The 17,124-nt window shown below is 36.0% G+C and overlaps 1 protein-coding gene and 1 non-coding gene across 6 annotated transcripts in view; both read left to right on the top strand.

The window, feature by feature from the left end:
* Positions 1 to 17,124, top strand: part of RIF1 (replication timing regulatory factor 1) — a 60,046-nt gene that overhangs the window by 30,182 nt on the left and 12,740 nt on the right. For all 5 annotated transcript variants that reach the window (XM_075529778.1, XM_075529777.1, XM_075529775.1 and 2 more), the window contains exons 21-30: positions 3,816 to 3,915; positions 5,880 to 6,144; positions 7,592 to 7,634; positions 8,390 to 8,592; positions 9,044 to 9,143; positions 10,118 to 10,237; positions 11,517 to 11,668; positions 12,009 to 12,089; positions 12,176 to 12,230; positions 12,729 to 15,932. In XM_075529778.1, the coding sequence (XP_075385893.1) occupies positions 3,816 to 3,915; positions 5,880 to 6,144; positions 7,592 to 7,634; positions 8,390 to 8,592; positions 9,044 to 9,143; positions 10,118 to 10,237; positions 11,517 to 11,668; positions 12,009 to 12,089; positions 12,176 to 12,230; positions 12,729 to 15,932 (4,323 nt within the window). The remainder of the gene's footprint in view (positions 1 to 3,815; positions 3,916 to 5,879; positions 6,145 to 7,591; positions 7,635 to 8,389; positions 8,593 to 9,043; positions 9,144 to 10,117; positions 10,238 to 11,516; positions 11,669 to 12,008; positions 12,090 to 12,175; positions 12,231 to 12,728; positions 15,933 to 17,124) is intronic.
* On the top strand, positions 5,239 to 5,299 carry LOC142425154 (U7 small nuclear RNA). Its single transcript, XR_012779519.1, has one exon. It is a non-coding gene; the product is annotated as a U7 small nuclear RNA (small nuclear RNA).

Here is a 17,124-nt window from a genome sequence, read left to right as displayed (position 1 = left end):
TTGTTTGTTTTCATGAAATACTGGGATTTGTTTTGCCGTCCAATCCATACGAGTATATTTTTCATTTGATCTACTATGAAGTATTCTGTATAACTGCCGTAATTTTTAAGTATTTTATTTTTTATAACATTTTGGTGGTTTCTAATTATAAAACATACTATTGTCTACACACAGAGACCTTTGGGTTTTTTGTTTGTTTTTGTTTTCATTTTATTGGGGGGGTGTCGCTCAATTCTTATAACAATCCATACAAATGTGTCAAGCACATTTGTACACTCGTTGCCATCATCATTCTCAAAATATTTGCTTTCCACTTGAGCCCTTGATATGAGCTCCTCATTTGTGCCCCTCCCCACACCCTCCATCTCATGAGGCTTTTGGGTTTTTTATGAACATTTACTAATAGATCTGTTATGCTTGGTTCCTCTACATTTTCCTTAATAACTTATGGAACCAAGTATTCATCTGAGGAGTAAAAATACTGTTAATTTTTTGGGTGGCGTGTATGTGTGTGCTAATTTCTTACTAAAGTTTTGAGACATTTTTCACTTGTACATATCAGAGCTCCCTTTGACATACTTTTATTCTTACCAGGAGTTAATTAATTGATATTTTCAAATTTTTTGAACAATGCGTTTGTATATCCCCTTGGTAAACATCGGCAATTTTTATTCTTGTATTTTGATGTTTGTCACAGCGACATTTAAAAAATAAGATCTTAGTCATTCTCCTAAAAAAAACTTTAGCAATTTTTAGTTCCATATGAAATAAAACCTGAACTTATAAATTCCTCTTGAGATGTCTGAATTAATCTTCTTTTAAGGGAGGCATGACTAAATAGGTTTTATGTGATCCGATTTGTTAGTTTTTGTTGTGGCTCATAGCCTTTTTGGGCACTTGTCTCAAAACTATTTGTATACTTCACTGATTGGTGTCCCCTCTAATAAGGTTAGACAGTTTGTCCTTTTCGATGCATTGTATCGCTAGCCTATATATCCCACATTGACAGTCAATAAATAATTTATTGACAGCTTTTATAATTTGTAGGGATGGTTTAACCTTCAATTTTCACCTTAACTCTTTCTTAGACTACATTTGTGCCTTTGTTTTCCACTTCAGAAGAAATTTAGACTTTTAGCAAATTAAGTATACTAACTTGTTGCTATTTTTGGTTTTGGATACTAGATTAATTTAGAGAAGAATTTATACCTTAATAATATTACTCATTCCAACAATGAATTATTTTCATGTCTTTGTGGTTTTCTCAACTTAATATTGTTTGCATGTTTTTTGTTCGTTTTTTTGCTATTATATATAGGTTTTTCGCCTTAATCGTTTTTCTACTTTTTTGTTGCTACCTTTTATGTAGGGGATTACTGTTTTTTCCTCAAACCAATCATATTGTTGGATACTCTTCTTGTCCCCGTGATGCCCTTTAAAAACACTGTTGATAGTTATTTTTTAATTTTGGCATATATGTTCATTAGTGAGATTGAAATACTCAATGTCCAGTTTTGGTTTCACTGTAATTCTAAGGTTTTCCTAGGTTTTCTGCCAATTAAAATGTAAGGTAAAAGCTACTTATGTACTTAATATTGTCCTTGTTTTTGTTAACTTTTGGTTGGTCCAATTTTCTTGATCACACTCCGTAAAAAAGACTTGCCTAGATTAAGGTGTTGTTTTTTTTAAAATATTTTTTGGCACATAAGTCACATATACAATTCAATAGCTCAGTCCTTCGATCATTTAAAGGAGAATTGTATAATCATTAGCACATCAATTTTAGAACATGATTATAGAGCCTTTTAAATGGTTACATCGCCTTTTAAATTAGAAGTCAGTTCTAGTGTTCCCCACCCTCCCACTCTTAATTTTTCATTCCTAAAATCCCCTTTCCCTCCCTATTACCACCATCACCCCGGGCCCCTGCATTCCCCAAACAAGCCTTGTATCAGTTACTATAACTACGTATCCACTCTTCCTGTGCTTCACAAACTGGGAAATCCAACAGAAGCAATAAAAAACAAATTGCACTAAGGTGGTGAGGGTAAAATCATAATAATATAAAGACAATAAAAATGACAAAGAAAAGACCCCCATCAACATTCAAATAGCCAGGGAAGAATTTCCTGTCATGGAACCAAGTGAGAGATACTTGCACCTAGAAAAAAATTCTGGTTGAGTCTTAAGTTTATTTAAAACACACCATTTAGTGTTATTTTATTGATTGTTACTGTACCTGTTCAATTTTATATAAGTATGCTCTTTTTAAAGATTTGCAATTGTTTCATTCTCCCATTTTGCCCAGGTCTGTCTGTCTTATTTTGTCCCAGTCAAAATGGGCAGGGAGACACCAGCTTGGTCTCAGATTAGATGAGCATGTGGTTGTGTGGGTTATTGGGCTTGTCGTTTTCTGCTTTCTTTTCAGCTCCACAGAAGAGAGTAATGTCTGTGTCTTAATCCTTTAATGGCCAGATGATATTCGTATGACTCAGACGTAGAGCATGAACTTTTATCAAGTCTGTAATGTCATTTGACAGGGTCATCCTAAGCCTTCAAACCCAGTACACTTAATCTTGCAAGGTGTTTGGTTGTATCTAGGAAGTACCGATAACCTGTCCCCATGTGCTTTATTCTACATGTAAGCATGTACAATGTGATTCTGAAAAGTGTAAAATGGAATCAGAGCAATGGAATTTTTTTCACTGACATTTGAAGCTATACACAAAACATATACGTGAGGCGAATTCACAGAAAGATCATGTAAAAATTTCATTGTCTTTCAATTACATTTTCCATAAACTTTTTGAAGTCTCCATATATATGTAGGTAGGTAAATCTGCCAGTAGACATCTGTCTGTAAATGTACATACATAAATGCATATGTATGAGATCTCCCATGTTACTATTACTGCTGTTGGTTCAAAATTTCATGTTACAGCATTTGCTTTGATGTTTTAACATCCCTCACTATATACACTTTTATTTATTACGTACTTTTAAATGTCATTTACCTTGGTCAGGTTGTGCGGACATCGAATGCATTTGGTATTGCCTTATTACCAGAATAACTATCTACTATCTTAAAAAAAAAATCCTTTTCTTTCCTGTCCCTGTCAATCTCCAGTGAATATTGTGTTTTCTTGGGGGAGAGGGGAGGTTGGTTTATTTGTTTGTAATATAGCGCTCCAGAAAGTTCATGGACAGTGGAATTAAAGACAATGGGATGTTTCCACAAGCTTTAGAAGCTCCCTTTTAAATCTGTTCTCACCTTTTATATAAAATATTTTTCATTTTGTGATTGGTTTATTTTACTTATTTTACTATGCATAGTGTCCTCCTCCAAGGAACCCTGATAACATGGTAGTTATAAGTTGGACTGCTAACCTTGAGCTAGCAATTCAAAACCACCTGCTCCTTTGGAGAAGCTTTCTGTTTACTCGAACTATTAAGTTCTCAGGACCCTGCAGGAATAGTTAGTTGTATCCGTCCTTCAAGGGTCGCTATGAGTCACAATTGTATGGTTAGCAGTAGATTTTGTAGGTTTCCTTCAGATGCATCTGTATTACATGTGTTAAACTTATTATTCTTAAAGCTATGTAGTGTACCACTAAGTACCGCAATTTATCCATTCATCTATTGAGTAGACAGTCCCATCTTCCTGCTTTTGCAAACAGTGTTGTGCTGAGCATGGCTTTGCATCTGTCCAGTGTGTCATAGCTCTTCCCTAGGAGGTTGTTGTTGTTCAACATGGCTAAGTATACTATGCCAGGGTTATTTACAACGTTTCTAATGATATTTACTTTTCTCCATAGAACTTGCTGTTTTTGGATAGACTCATTTATGTTATGACTGTAATGGTTGATTGCATCGACTTTACACCTTATAACATTAAATATCAGCCTAAAGTAAAATGTAAGTATTTCTTACCGTTATTCATCCTGTGTTTTTATAAATATGATTGAAGAGTTGTCCTATTAGAAGTTCTCATCTCATTTTGCTATTGGTGAATTGTTTCAATTTATTCTGTAAGCTTTTTAGTACACTGTATATGCAGACACATAGAAAATATATCTTCACATAATACAATAGTGATTTCCTAATGGCACAAGGGCTTCAACTTAGGTTTAGGTTGAGCCTTATCCAAGATTGGATCACTAGTAAACCAACAAAAATGGCTTTATGTGTGCAACTTGGCTAATCTTAAAAAACACATGAAGTATAATTTTGATAATGTGAAACAATTCGATTGCTAGATGTCCGTGCACCTGCTGGATATGGGTAGGCTGAAGCAATGTGGTGGAACAGGAAGCACATTGACTGGAGTAAGGAGCCTTGGTTTCTGAATTTGATGATGTATTCATTTGAGAATTTCAGACATCTGTAGTCTTAATCTGTATTTATGCCTCATTGAAGACCTGCTTCACCCCTGAAGACCTAGGAGATAGATAAGGACAGGCTTCCTTTGCTAAATACACATCATCACTACTATTTGTTTTGCTTTAGAATCTATCATACGAAAGGGTCTCTTCCCCCCTTCCTCCCCCAAAGGGGATTTTTTTTTTCAAAGCTGTGTACTTAAATTTTTTTTACCAAAAATCTTACCACTTTCAAAATACTCTCCATTTGTCAAATCTGTAATTGTGTTCTTAGGAACATTTTTCAAGCTCATCTGTTTGGATGGGTGTGACGGCACCTTGCTTGTTTTTTTCCCCTTCACCTTTTCTGTGTCATGAAATCATTTTCTTTCATGTCCCTCTGCATTCGTGGAAACAATAAGAAGTTGCATGGAAAGAGGTCAAGTGAATAAGGTGCGTGGGGCAAGAGAGGTTATGCTGTTTTTTGCTCAATACTGGTGCCCTGAAATGGCTGCGTGAGCAGGTGAAAACCAGCCCCACATCTGCCACAAATAAGGCCTTTTTATGTCGTACAGATCATGTAGTTACACAATTTTTAAAGAACCTCTAAATAGAAAGCTTGATTAACTAGAAAGTTTGGCCTGGTGGGATGAACTCCAAATGCACTGACTTGGTATTTTCATCCGTTGGGGAAGTTGGCGGATGTCCAAAATGAGGTTTGTAGGACATTTCACCTTGAGAAAACCACTCATACACTCGAGTTTTTCCCATAGCACTGTTCTTCTGAGCTGTGTTCGGCATCACAACGGTTTCTTCAGCATTTTTTCTGAGTAGGAAACACAATTTCACAGCTGCATGCTGTTCTCTTAAAACTGAGGGTCAGTGTTACAGCTCTTTTAGAATTTGTCTAGCAGGTTTTCTGGTTTTTCCGGAAAACCCAGTTTTAAAAAAAACCAAAATCTGAGGATCAAGCGACCCTGCTTTTACAATTCCCTGTGAGCAGAGAGCACCTTCCCAGGTGATGCCCCTGGGTGCACGATGCTCACCTAAAGGGGAAAATACGTGCTATGACTGTTCAGCCTAGTGCAATTCTGGGTTTTGGGGGGGATACCCTTCATACTTTGGGACATGTATTGAAATTTTTGGAAGTATAAAAAATTAGAATGCATTTTACAATTTTATAGAGAAAGGTCTGACTTCACGGAACTCTTCTATATGAAACAAGTTTTCTGTGACTTTAAAAATGCCAATATAGATTAGGGCAAAGAATGTATGGATGTGCTTTATACAATTGATGTATGTATATGTATGAATTGTGGTGAGAATTGTATGAGCCCCTAATAAAATGTTTTTTTTAAATGCCAATATAGTAATATTACTTACTATATTATTTCATGGTTTGTTTTACCACTACAAACCGTGTTAGATGAATTTGTTATTTCAGTGTGAGAAATACTTTCTGAAGGTGGATAGTTTTAATTATTCTACACGAGTTTTTAATAAATTCTGTTTTTGTCTTAGTATCTCAGATGTCTTCAGATTGGTCCAAAAAGAAGAAAGACCCCCTAGGGAAGTTGGCTTCTCTGTTCAAACTTACCGTGAAAGTAATTTGTTCTTTCCACACTCTGAGCTTTAAGGAAGTACATTCTGATACCCTCCTTGCTGTTGGCAACTCAATCATTGGGCTTCTTTCCAATGTACTTGGACATATTTCTTTGCCTTCTATGATCTGGAAAATATTTTCAACTTTGACGAAACCTCTGGTATTATTATATGAAAATTCAAAGTAAGTATTGTTTTTAATTTAATGTGTATATTAAATTTACAACTAGATTATCGGTTTTCCGAGAACAATGTTAATGCTATTTTTACAATTTTGTGTGAAGTTGAAGCGGTGTACAGTTGTGATGTAGAAATTGAAAGGCCCTTTGTTCACATGTTTAACTGTTCCATAAGAGCCCATTGGCTGCTAACTGCAAGGTTAGCAACTGTAAACCACCAGAGGCTCTGTGGGAGAAAGATAGGGCTTTGTTACTCAGGATGTGTAAAGAGTTAAAGTCCTTAAAATTCAAAAGGGACCCTTGTACCCTGTCCTATAGGGTTGCTATGATTCAAAATCGACTCCAGGGCAAATTTTTTTTAAAAAGAGGATTACTAGGAGTCACCTCTTGGAGTCACTGGGCGGGTTTGAGCCACCAAACTTTGAGTTGATGACCGAGTGCTGAACCACTGCACCACCAGGGCTCCTAAATGCCCGTTATGAAGAACTCCAGTAAATTTATTTTTATTAACTTGCTGTTTGTAGGCATTTTGTTTCTAAAGCTTTTACATAGAAGTGTTGCCATCCCAACATTTTAATGCATAAATTATAGGCATGTTTGCCATTGTTTTTGCAATCAAGGTCAAGTTAAAACACTTTCCGAAGTAACACATTAAATTTATGAATCATGGTAAAGTGTATTTGCTACATTCTTGGTTTCATTAAGGCATAACATGACGTGGTATAGACATGATGTAGTGTAGACAGTTAACTCACCTGCAGTTTGAAAGGTTAACAATTTGAATCCACCAGAGGAGGGAAAATTAACCATTGATTAAACCCTGTGGAGCAGGGTACATTAATGGTATACAAACAGTTAATAAGGTACGTTAGTAGGAGTTAGCAGTGACTAAACAGCAACAAAAATTTGACCACAATAACATGAAAGCATTTTCTTTGCATTTTGAAAGAAATTGTCTGTTCTCTCTAGCCCTTATAGATCATACTGTCTTTTAACAATGAAATTTACAGTTAAAAAAAAATCTTTTTTCCAAGAAAAAAACCTTAAGCTGTAGTTTCCTAAAGCAAATTATAATGCGAAAGCTCTTTAATTGTGTGCAGATATTTTTTAGTTACTTTATTCAAAATGGTCACACTTCATTAAAAAAATATCCAGAAACAAATAATAATTCTTTGTTAAGAATTTTTTTAATGGTTTGTTGGAGATACATAGATATTTTCTCAATAATGGGATCTTCATACCTTTTCGTGTTACTACAAACATGTTTCATTTAGATACCCAAAGGCTATTCACAAAATTCCATTATCTTTTAATCCTATTTTTCATAAACTTTTTAATGTCCCCTCTTGTTAACTGTATGATAGATATATCAGTACATGTTTTTTAGTTTAGCTTACATAGTGTTCATTTTATAAAATGTAATGCTATATTTTATGCTTTCCCCCCCTCCAGGTTTGATGAAGTTCCTAAAGTGTATAGTTGTTTGAACAACAAGGTAAAAAATAACAGAGACTTGTCTATAAAACAGGTTGTCACCAAAAAAGTATATAATTTAGATAATTACCTTCCTTAAATATAATTCTGCTTGATTTTTAAAGAACTAATTATAATTCAGTTTTTTTATCAAACATGACTTGGACTCTTAAAAAAATGTATTTTTTAAGTTTATATCTTTTAAAGTATTTAACCTCCCTGGCCCGAGTGTGGCTTGGGGTAAATGTTACTGTCAGAAGAAGTTTTATCATTACCTGGAATGTCTACTAGAAAGATTAAAATGAATAATTTCTTAAAAATTACAGGCCTGCTGTATAAAACAACAAATTTTATGCAAAACAATGTACTGCTTTGGGTATAAAATTACTGACATAATTAGACTACCAGGGAGGCTAATGATGTGATTTAAATTCATATAAATCATCAATCTGTATCTCACCTCTTAAAATACCAGGTAATTAATTTCACAGTTCTAGGTTAGATTTGTGTTGTAGGTAGCTAGTAATTTGTTAAACACAAAACAAAGTGTTAAAGCAGTCTTTTCTGTTAATTTAAAACAGTTATAAATCAGTGCTAATATTAATAGTTTGATTATCTTGTAAGCAAGCATATAGGTGTGTTGTGTGTAAGGGCGGATAGTGTCTTTCTTATAAACCATTTGAATTTTAAAAATGTATACAATAATAGGTTTATTGGTGCCTTGTTTTAAAAGTAATGATTGATCCATTATCCTAACAGACATTTCTTTTTTCCTAGTTAGAAAAGTTACTAGGAGAAATTATTGCTTGTCTACAGTCAAACTACACTGGAACGTATGACAGTGAATTTCTTGAACAGCTTGCCCCATTATTGTGCATAATATTTCTGCACAAGAACAAACAGATTCAAAAGCAGAGTGCTCACTTCTGGAATTCCACATTTGCTAAAGTGCCGATGCTGATTTATCCTGAAGAGTTAAAGTATGCTGAATAACAAAACTATTATAGACCATTCTATTGTGATACTGTAAATTATTTCTACTTTTAACTAACCTGTGGGAAATTATCACAGAATGTTACAGTTCAAATGTGACTGTTTGATATGTGTGATAATGACTAATCATTACTTGGTTTTCTGCTTAGGGTAACTGATTTTAGGGGGGAGCAGTCACATAATTATTCATTATCCTTTAGAGATGTAACAAGGGTAGGAAATTGATAGTCTTTGCAGGTATACAAAGTACTCTACTTTTATTTGAAACTTTTGATAAAACCTTACATTACCTCGTATTTTCCAGATTTGTGTGTACTCAGTAAGAAACATTGTTTAATCCAAATGTAGTTAGCTGCTGTTAAATTATTTAAGTCAACTTATTGGTAACTGCCAGTACTATTTGACTAAAATGTGTGTGTATATGTACTTTTTTTAAAGATCAGTACTAAGGCAAGCTAAACAGAAATTTTTGCTTCTGTTACCTGGTTTGGAAAATGTTGAAACTATGGAGGAATCCAGTGAACCATATTCAGATGCAGTAAGTTTTGTGTGTGCGTTTTTCCTTTTCTCATTAAATGGTGTTTGAATCCTGTATTGAATGTGAATAATAACTATCGTTAAAGGCGCCAAAACTTAGATGGACTGTTCAGGTTAGATGGAATGTCCTAGGGAATTGATAAACAAGTAAATCCTGAGCAGACCGTCTCCCTGACACGTGATTTTTTTTTCTACAATCAGTGATTTAGACTGGAATATGTGTATGAAATTAGAGTAGTAAATTTCACCAGGGACTCGTAAATAATTTGTGGTCATTATATTAATTTTTTTAGATGGTTTGGGTATGGTTTTGCTTGCAGGGGTTCTAATTGCTGGCGTATACATGATTAAATGTGAGATAAACCAGAAATAATAGTTGTGAATCTCAAGTTGAATTTGTCATTCCTTCTGTTTCCCCAAATTAAGACTCTATGCTCATACTACCTATTGGAAAACCAGAGTTACTTTGGTTAATAATGATAATATCTGAATATTTAAATGTCGTGAGCAGTGAAAATATGAGGACTGTGTAACTATGAAATGGAAAAATTTATTCAGAAACAAGTGGGGTATAGGTATTTATTCTTTCAAACTTAAAAGATTAAAAATATAGCTATCTTAAAATTTTAATGTAAATTGTTCTGTAAAAGCCAGGTTTTTACTGTCAGAAAAAGTGCTTGTATGTAAAATATTCTTCTGAATTTCTTTCCAATCATCTAATTGTTTAACATTAGTTTGTTTTTACATTAAACGTTAACACTTGATTCTTGCTTACAAATAGTTCCAGTAAACCTATTTGATAATATTTTTTTGCCATGATATTAAAGGTTTAAATAATCAAGATGATATTTGACATGGTTTTGATTGTGTATTTATTATATTGGAGTTATTTTCAAAGTGGGGGGAGGACAAAGCAAACAAAAGACAGATGTGCTTATTGAAATTGTGTTTCTTGTTTTTTGTTTAAAATAAAAGTCAGAAAATTCACAGATAAGTGTGAAGATAAGTGGCATGGAAATAAAAGCAAATGGAAAAAGAGAATCCCTTTTGGCACAGAAAAAGGATGCTAAAGAAAATGTGAAGCCACCCGTCAAAGTATGTTTTTTCAAAGTGTGGACTTACTGGAAAATGGTAGTGTGAGGACATCCCACTTTTAATTGAAAGCAAAAGATGTAAAACTGTAAATGGCATTATCACAAGATTAATAGGTTGGACTATAAAGACAATAAGGAAAAGATGGAAATTTAACATTCTTGAGAGATGATTCTTTTGTAGTAAAATAAGTCTGTATAACAGTAGTAGTCATGGGAGTTAATGTGTGAATAACTTAGGGTAGCGTTTGAGAACTTACGGATAGGAAGTGAATTCATACCCTACATAAAACATGTTTTAACTTTGATCAAAAACTAAATGTTTTTTTAGCTGACCGATTAATAGACAACAATGTTAATTGTCATTAAATTAGCTTTGGTTCTTGGAGACTCCACATCTAATAGACTGACTTTGTTAATGTGCACGAGTCTATTGCTGCAGTGACTTGTGTCATGAGTGTCTCAGTCTAAGGGCTCGCCTGTGTTGTGTTTCATGGGGTTTTCATCGATTGTTCTTGTAGAAACAGATCTTCAGGCCTTTCTCTTTGTCTAGATCAGAATCTGTGTGGAATGTTGTCCATTATGGAGAAACCCAGCTGGTATTTTAAATACCAGTCCGATGGCTTCTAGCTTCATGAAAATCACTTCAGTATAAATTGGTAGCAGGCAGCCTCCAATAGATGTTCTCTCTTTACCTGCAATAAAGGGGTGTTTTTGAACCATGAAATCATGCTTTGGGGAAATCAACTGTTCAAGAAGAATGTTATTTTGAAGAATAATTCTGATGAACGCGTTCAGCCACTTAGAGTGGAATGAAAGTAATGCTAGTTGTGTGACAACCGTACTGATGTTACTGATACATTCCTGTAGGGTGTGTAGCTTACCTTGTCTTGTTTTATCCTAAGAATGGGTACACTTTCCAGCCAGAGTAGTTAAATTGGTTATATGTGTTAGCATTGAACAACCAACCAAAAATATGAGAAGGCTTCAAAAATTCTAACCCTTTGGAAGGAATACAATTAGAAGAAAATGTAAAATGTTGCATGACGCTTATGAAGCTCACTCCTGCTTTTTAGGTGAACCCAGACTGGTTTGCTTTATGAACAATCTGGTTTTTTTGTCTTCCTCACGCCTGATTATTTTATTGGAGGCAGAAAGAAAACTGAGGGGTCTTTGTGCTGCTGTTTGCATAGACGTACTGAACACCAAAGTTGCTGTTGAAAATAGGGTTGGAAAGTTCCAACAGTGTTGGAAAGTTAGTTCTACTTTTTCTTAATCTACAGTTGAAAATGGAATCTTCAACTGCAAAATTGAAAAATGAAATTCTGTTGGAAGAAGAAAAGTCTACTGACTTTGTCTTCATACCTCCACAAGGAAAAGAAGCAAAGGAAAGGGTACTGACAGAGCATCAAAAAGAGGTGCTAAAAACAAAGAGGTTTGTGGGATTTTCATTTTTAATTGATACTTACGTGTTCTGCATTCCTAGATGTCACATTGCGCAGTAAATTTGCATTTACAGCTATAGTATTTTATGTACCATGCATAACCTTATAATATGTGAAACTGCCTAATATACTAGACATCTTTACATTACTTTACTTCCGGTATAAGGGAAATGTAGAGAAAATATTTCCCTCCGAAAATGTGGAAAATAAATTCATAGATGATTTTACATTGTTTTAAAAGGCAAATTGATGGTATCCTTTAAGGTTTTATGGCTGATAGAGAAATAGTTATCTGATTTTTAAGTTACTTACATGTGCAATCTTTTTCAGGGTTGATATTCCTGCCATGTATAATACTTTAGATGTTTCACAAGATACCCTATTTTCTCAGTATAGTCAGGAAGAGTCTATGTAAGTATGGAAGCCATTAACTTTTCATGACTGGTTTTCTTAGTTTTTAGGTAAGTAATATTTAATTTGTGCTATTATTATTTCAGGGAAATTCCCACTATAACAGAAAAACCAAAGGATGATTCCACAGTGAAAGTAAAGGTATTTTATATAATCATCTTTCTATTATGTGATCTCTTAAATTTCAGAAATATTCCTTTTATTGGTTCATTTTTTTAAATTTTTGGATTAATGTAATTTCAATATTCACTAGCAAAGTTTCAGAGAATTATGTGTGTTTATAAACATACCTAACTACATTAAATTTGTTTGGCTTTTAATGGCATATTTCCAAGTAAGAATTTGTAAGAATTGCAGCAGATTGGATATTGTTCTGTTATCCATAAGGTCAGCAGTTCAAACCCACCCACTTCTCTGCAGAAGGAAAATGAGGATGTCAGAAACCTTTATGAGACAGTTCTACTCTGTCCTCTGGGGCTTGCTATGAGTTGGAGTCAGCTCGGGAGGTGGGGGTAATCACCACCTTTGGAGTATTTTCAGTATATTAAATGCCATTAGTTGCCTCTTGAATTAAAGTTTTCCATTTCACCCACAACGTTGGATGCTGTTAGCTGATTAGTCAATATACATTTTTTGTAGGAGGAGGAGCAAATGGAAGTTGACATCCTTCCTCAAAATGTCACAGAAAACTCTAATGTGGCTGAGCATCTTGAAAAGGCTTCCCTTTCAAATAAAGAATGTGGTTCCGTTAAAGAAACCAACCCTGAAAAACTAAGCAATAATAATGATTCCAGAAAAAAATCTCTTTCATCAAAGAGAACTTCAACTCAGCGTGCCTCTCGTGCAGAGAATACCTTTGGTGGCAGCAGCAGCAGCTCGGTTTCTAATGCTACGATTTCTGGAACTCCTCCGCAGCCAACAAGCCGAAGGCAAACCTTTATTACCTTGGAAAAGTTCGATGGTTCAGAAAACAGGCCTTTTAGCCCATCTCCCTTAAACAACATGTCAGCGACCATTTCCATGAAAAGAAAACAGGAAGGCCCCGCTAAAGCAGACCCTGCACCAAAAACAAAGAAGAGAGAAGTGGCTGACTCAAAACCCGATTCGGAAAAACCAGCGAATGGAATGAAGAGGGCAGGTCGAAGATCGAGCAGAGCTGAACAAACAGGAAATAAAAGATCTAAACCTGTACTGAGATCTGACGTGGAGAAAAACACCCAGGAATCTATTGATAGCATGGTAGCTTTAGACAGTAACTCACCTGGTTTGCTCAGTCCAACAGACTCTCTGTCTGATAATCAGGCTGGTCTTCCAGAATCCACAATGGAATATGAAGATACTAAGCCTACACCAACCGTGGAAAATGATGTAGTATTGGAAAGCACTGTAGAAGAGAAAAACTTAGGAATTAATTTGGAGTCCAAAGAAAACACGCCCCCAGCAACAATTCCAGGGGAGCCACCGGTAAAGGAGGATAGTCAGGTTCCGATAACAACTCAGAAAACCCTTAGACGATCTTTAAGGCGACGTTCAGAAATAGTAGAATTTACCCCTGATAGCCAAGACAAGGAAAATAGCCAGCAAAAAAGGGAAAGGCATAAGGAAGAAGAAAAGGTTCTTCAGAAGAGTCCACTACGTGCAAAAGACGACTCCTTTCCAAAGCATCAGTTGATATCAGAACAGACAGTTCAAGAAAGCATGATTGAAAAAGGTGATTTGCATGAGAAGAGTTTGGGGGAAACTAGCACTACCACTGAAATGGACCAAAATAGGAAAAAAACAAACCCCGAGAACATTAAGTCAGAGGGAAATGGTGCCCAGGATGTTGAGAAGTCTTCTGAGAAACTGAGGAGAGGACGAACGCGGTACCAAACAAGAAGAGCGTCTCAAGGCTTACTTTCCAGTATTGAAAACTCAGAGTCTGAGGGTGCTGAGACAAAAGAAGAGGGTTCTAAAAAGAAGAGGTCTGGGAAGTGGAAAACCCCCAGCAATGACAGTGTTGGCCCTGAAGAGCAAGAAGAAAAAGGAGCCAAACAGGCATGCACAAAGGTTGACCATCAGACACCTAATAAGATAAGTTCTGAAATAGGCGCCTCTAAGACTTGTGATAAAAAAGATGAGAATACTACTATAATTCAGAATTCTAAAATAGCTCCAGATTTATCCGTCGACAGTGTGCCAAATGCAAACGAGGGGAAAAGTAAAGCCAAATGTGCAGAGACTTCCTTTACAAGTCCGCCTGTGCCAGAGTCGAGTATCAGGACAAGAAATGCCAATAAAAGATTACACAGGCGAGAGTCTTCAGAAAATAACAGTGTAGGAGAGTCCTCCAAAACAGGGCCGTTAGACAGTTCATTGCTTGCTGAGAAGACTTCCCAAACTCTTGAATGCCAGCACAAGAGAAGCAGGAGGGTGAGGCGGTCGAAGGGTTGCGACTGCTGTGGTGAAAAACTACAGCCACAGGAAAAACCATCTGCCGGGCTACAGAGCACTACAGGCGATCGTGACGTGAAGACCAGTGGAACAAACCAGACAGACTTGCAGACACCTGGAACCGAATCAGAAATGGCCAAAGAGAATCTGTATTCCGAAGAAAAACTTAGAGGTGAACAGCACAGTGTGGATTCTCATGTGGGTCTCAAGAGAGAGAATATTACTTCTACTGACTCATTAATTGTACCGGAAACTGATTCAAAAGAAAATATCATTCAAGAAATTCTTTCTTCTGAAACAGTTCATACATGTGACATGGATGCCAGTGAAGCGTTATCTTTTGGAAGTCAAGAGCCACCTAATAAAAATTTTGAATCAGTTGGTTTGTATTTAGAAGATTCTAAAGATGCTTCCACGGAAATTTCTTTGGATATTAAGGATGAAAAAACAGAAGATAGCCTAGAACAGGAACCAACTCTAGAAAATATCATTGAAAATGTTGAAGTGAACGCATGTGAAGTAAAAGAATTGAATCCAGAGGAAGCAGAAGTTAGGGAGGGGGATCTAGAAACTAACAGACCTGAAGCTGGCGTCTCTGACAAGGAGCAGGCCGAGGCTGGTCGGTCTGAAGAAGAAGAAGGAACAGAAGAGAAGAATGAAAGAAGTGATGAATCTGAAGCTGAAAATCTGAACACTAAAGACACGGCAGCTGATGAACTTAATTCAGACATCAGTCATTTGAGTACTATTCCATTGATAAAAGAGAGTGTACAAGGTAAGATTTCTGAATTTGAAGCGGTCGGAGAATCTGATGGAGGACATGATAGATCTGACCCAGGCTCATTTGAAGAAGTGAATGTTAAAATTGAAAATTGTGAAGGAACTAAAATTGATGACTTCAGTGCCAAAACCAATGTCAAAGAATTAGCGTCTGGAGCTCTGACAACTAAAACTTCTAAAACAGAAGAAGTTGTAAAAGAGGTATTAAATACAGAAATTGACAGCTGTGTTCCTGAAATACTTGAAATGGACACTGAAGAAGGAAGGATGGTCTCTAACAGCACCGAAGCAAATACTGAACTTAACAAATCTGAAGAAACAAAGTTAAATGACCATCAAATGAGAGTGGAAAATGAAATTTTAATGGAAGCTCAGAATATTCCCGAGAAAGTAGAGGAGCCATCACAGTTGATAACACCTGAAACAGCCATCTCTGAGCGGATAACAGAAGATGACTTATCTCCTCAGAAATTAAGGGAACTCGACCCTTCCTTTGTGCCAACGAATGGCAGTCCTGGTGGCATGCAGGCACGCTGTGTCTGGTCTCCTCTAGCGTCTCCATCCACCAGCATTTTAAAGAGAGGACAAAAAAGGCCCCCAGAAGACGAGATCCCATCACCCCTTAATAAGGTAGGAGGGCTGATGCCCAAAAAGGAAACGTTTATTAAAGTAGAATGACCGGGAAAGATGAGTCATGTGAGGGTATGGGATGTACTAGAACAGTGCTATAAAATAAGTCTCTATTTATTTGGAACATAAGGGAACTTAGCATGGGGGAAATTCCATGATCTTTTAATCCCCTCGCCCCCTATTTTAAGTTTTTACATGAACTTTTTTGATGCACTTTTTAATTTTTTTTTTTGCCATATAGCAAAACTGGTGAAAGATGTTTTGATTCTCATGCCAGCTAAGGAAAAAGGGCAGCTAAAACAAGTTTTTAAAAAGGAGAATGAGCATCTTCAGATTCTGCACAATAAGGCCAAAGATCTTTAGTATCTGCATATTGCTCGCTTTTGTCAAAACTTAACAGAAAGCTCTTTTGTGGTCTTTTCTGCTCCTTATGCCATAATAGAGGAAACCCAGGTAGACAATGGACGTGATTGAGGTTACCAGTGACTAAGTAGGTTAGTTAGCTCTGCATCCTGTGGCAGTATGCGGTTCCACGTCAGCGTTCACTTATTTAACACCCAAATCTTATCTCCTACAATCTTCCTGCATTGCCCTGTCTATTTCTAGATAAAATTCAGTTTTAATTATATGCAAATCTACACTGAACCATAGCTTCTTTAAATTGGGAAACAGGCTTGACCTGTGTGTATACTGTAGCTCCTGGGCCTGTACCTTGCACACGTTTAGTTAAAAATAATAAAGGAATTTAGAAGGAAAAGTTGTAAGTGCTCAAGTAGGTAAACTTGTGCTCATAATTTGAAATAGAACTGAGATCTTCAGAAAAGATTTTGCCATTCCTTCATTTAATTTTGAAAATGAACCTGCCATTTGAAGACGGCTTATTGTCTTAAGTTTTGTTGTGTTTTTGTGAAGCGAATTGTGGGGAGCCCTGATGGCATAGTGATTACATACTGGCTGCTACCCTCAATCAAGGTCAGCAGTTTGAAATCACCAAGTGGGAAAGACAAGGTACTTCTACTCTGTCCTATAGCATTGTTATGAGTCTTTAACAACTCAATGGCTCTCCCCCTCCCCCCAGTCTCTGGAGTTTTGTTTTGCTTTTTGTACAGAGAATGGTAGTTTTAGAAAAGGAAGAAGTCAGCCGTAGAAGTTTTTGAAAAGTTTATTAAGATAGAATGGCTTGGGAATGATT

The sequence above is a fragment of the Tenrec ecaudatus genome, chromosome 13 (assembly GCF_050624435.1).
Source record: "Tenrec ecaudatus isolate mTenEca1 chromosome 13, mTenEca1.hap1, whole genome shotgun sequence".
Lineage (NCBI taxonomy): Eukaryota > Metazoa > Chordata > Mammalia > Afrosoricida > Tenrecidae > Tenrec > Tenrec ecaudatus.
Note: the sequence above shows the minus strand (reverse complement) of the source record. Positions and strands in the feature narration are given on the sequence as shown.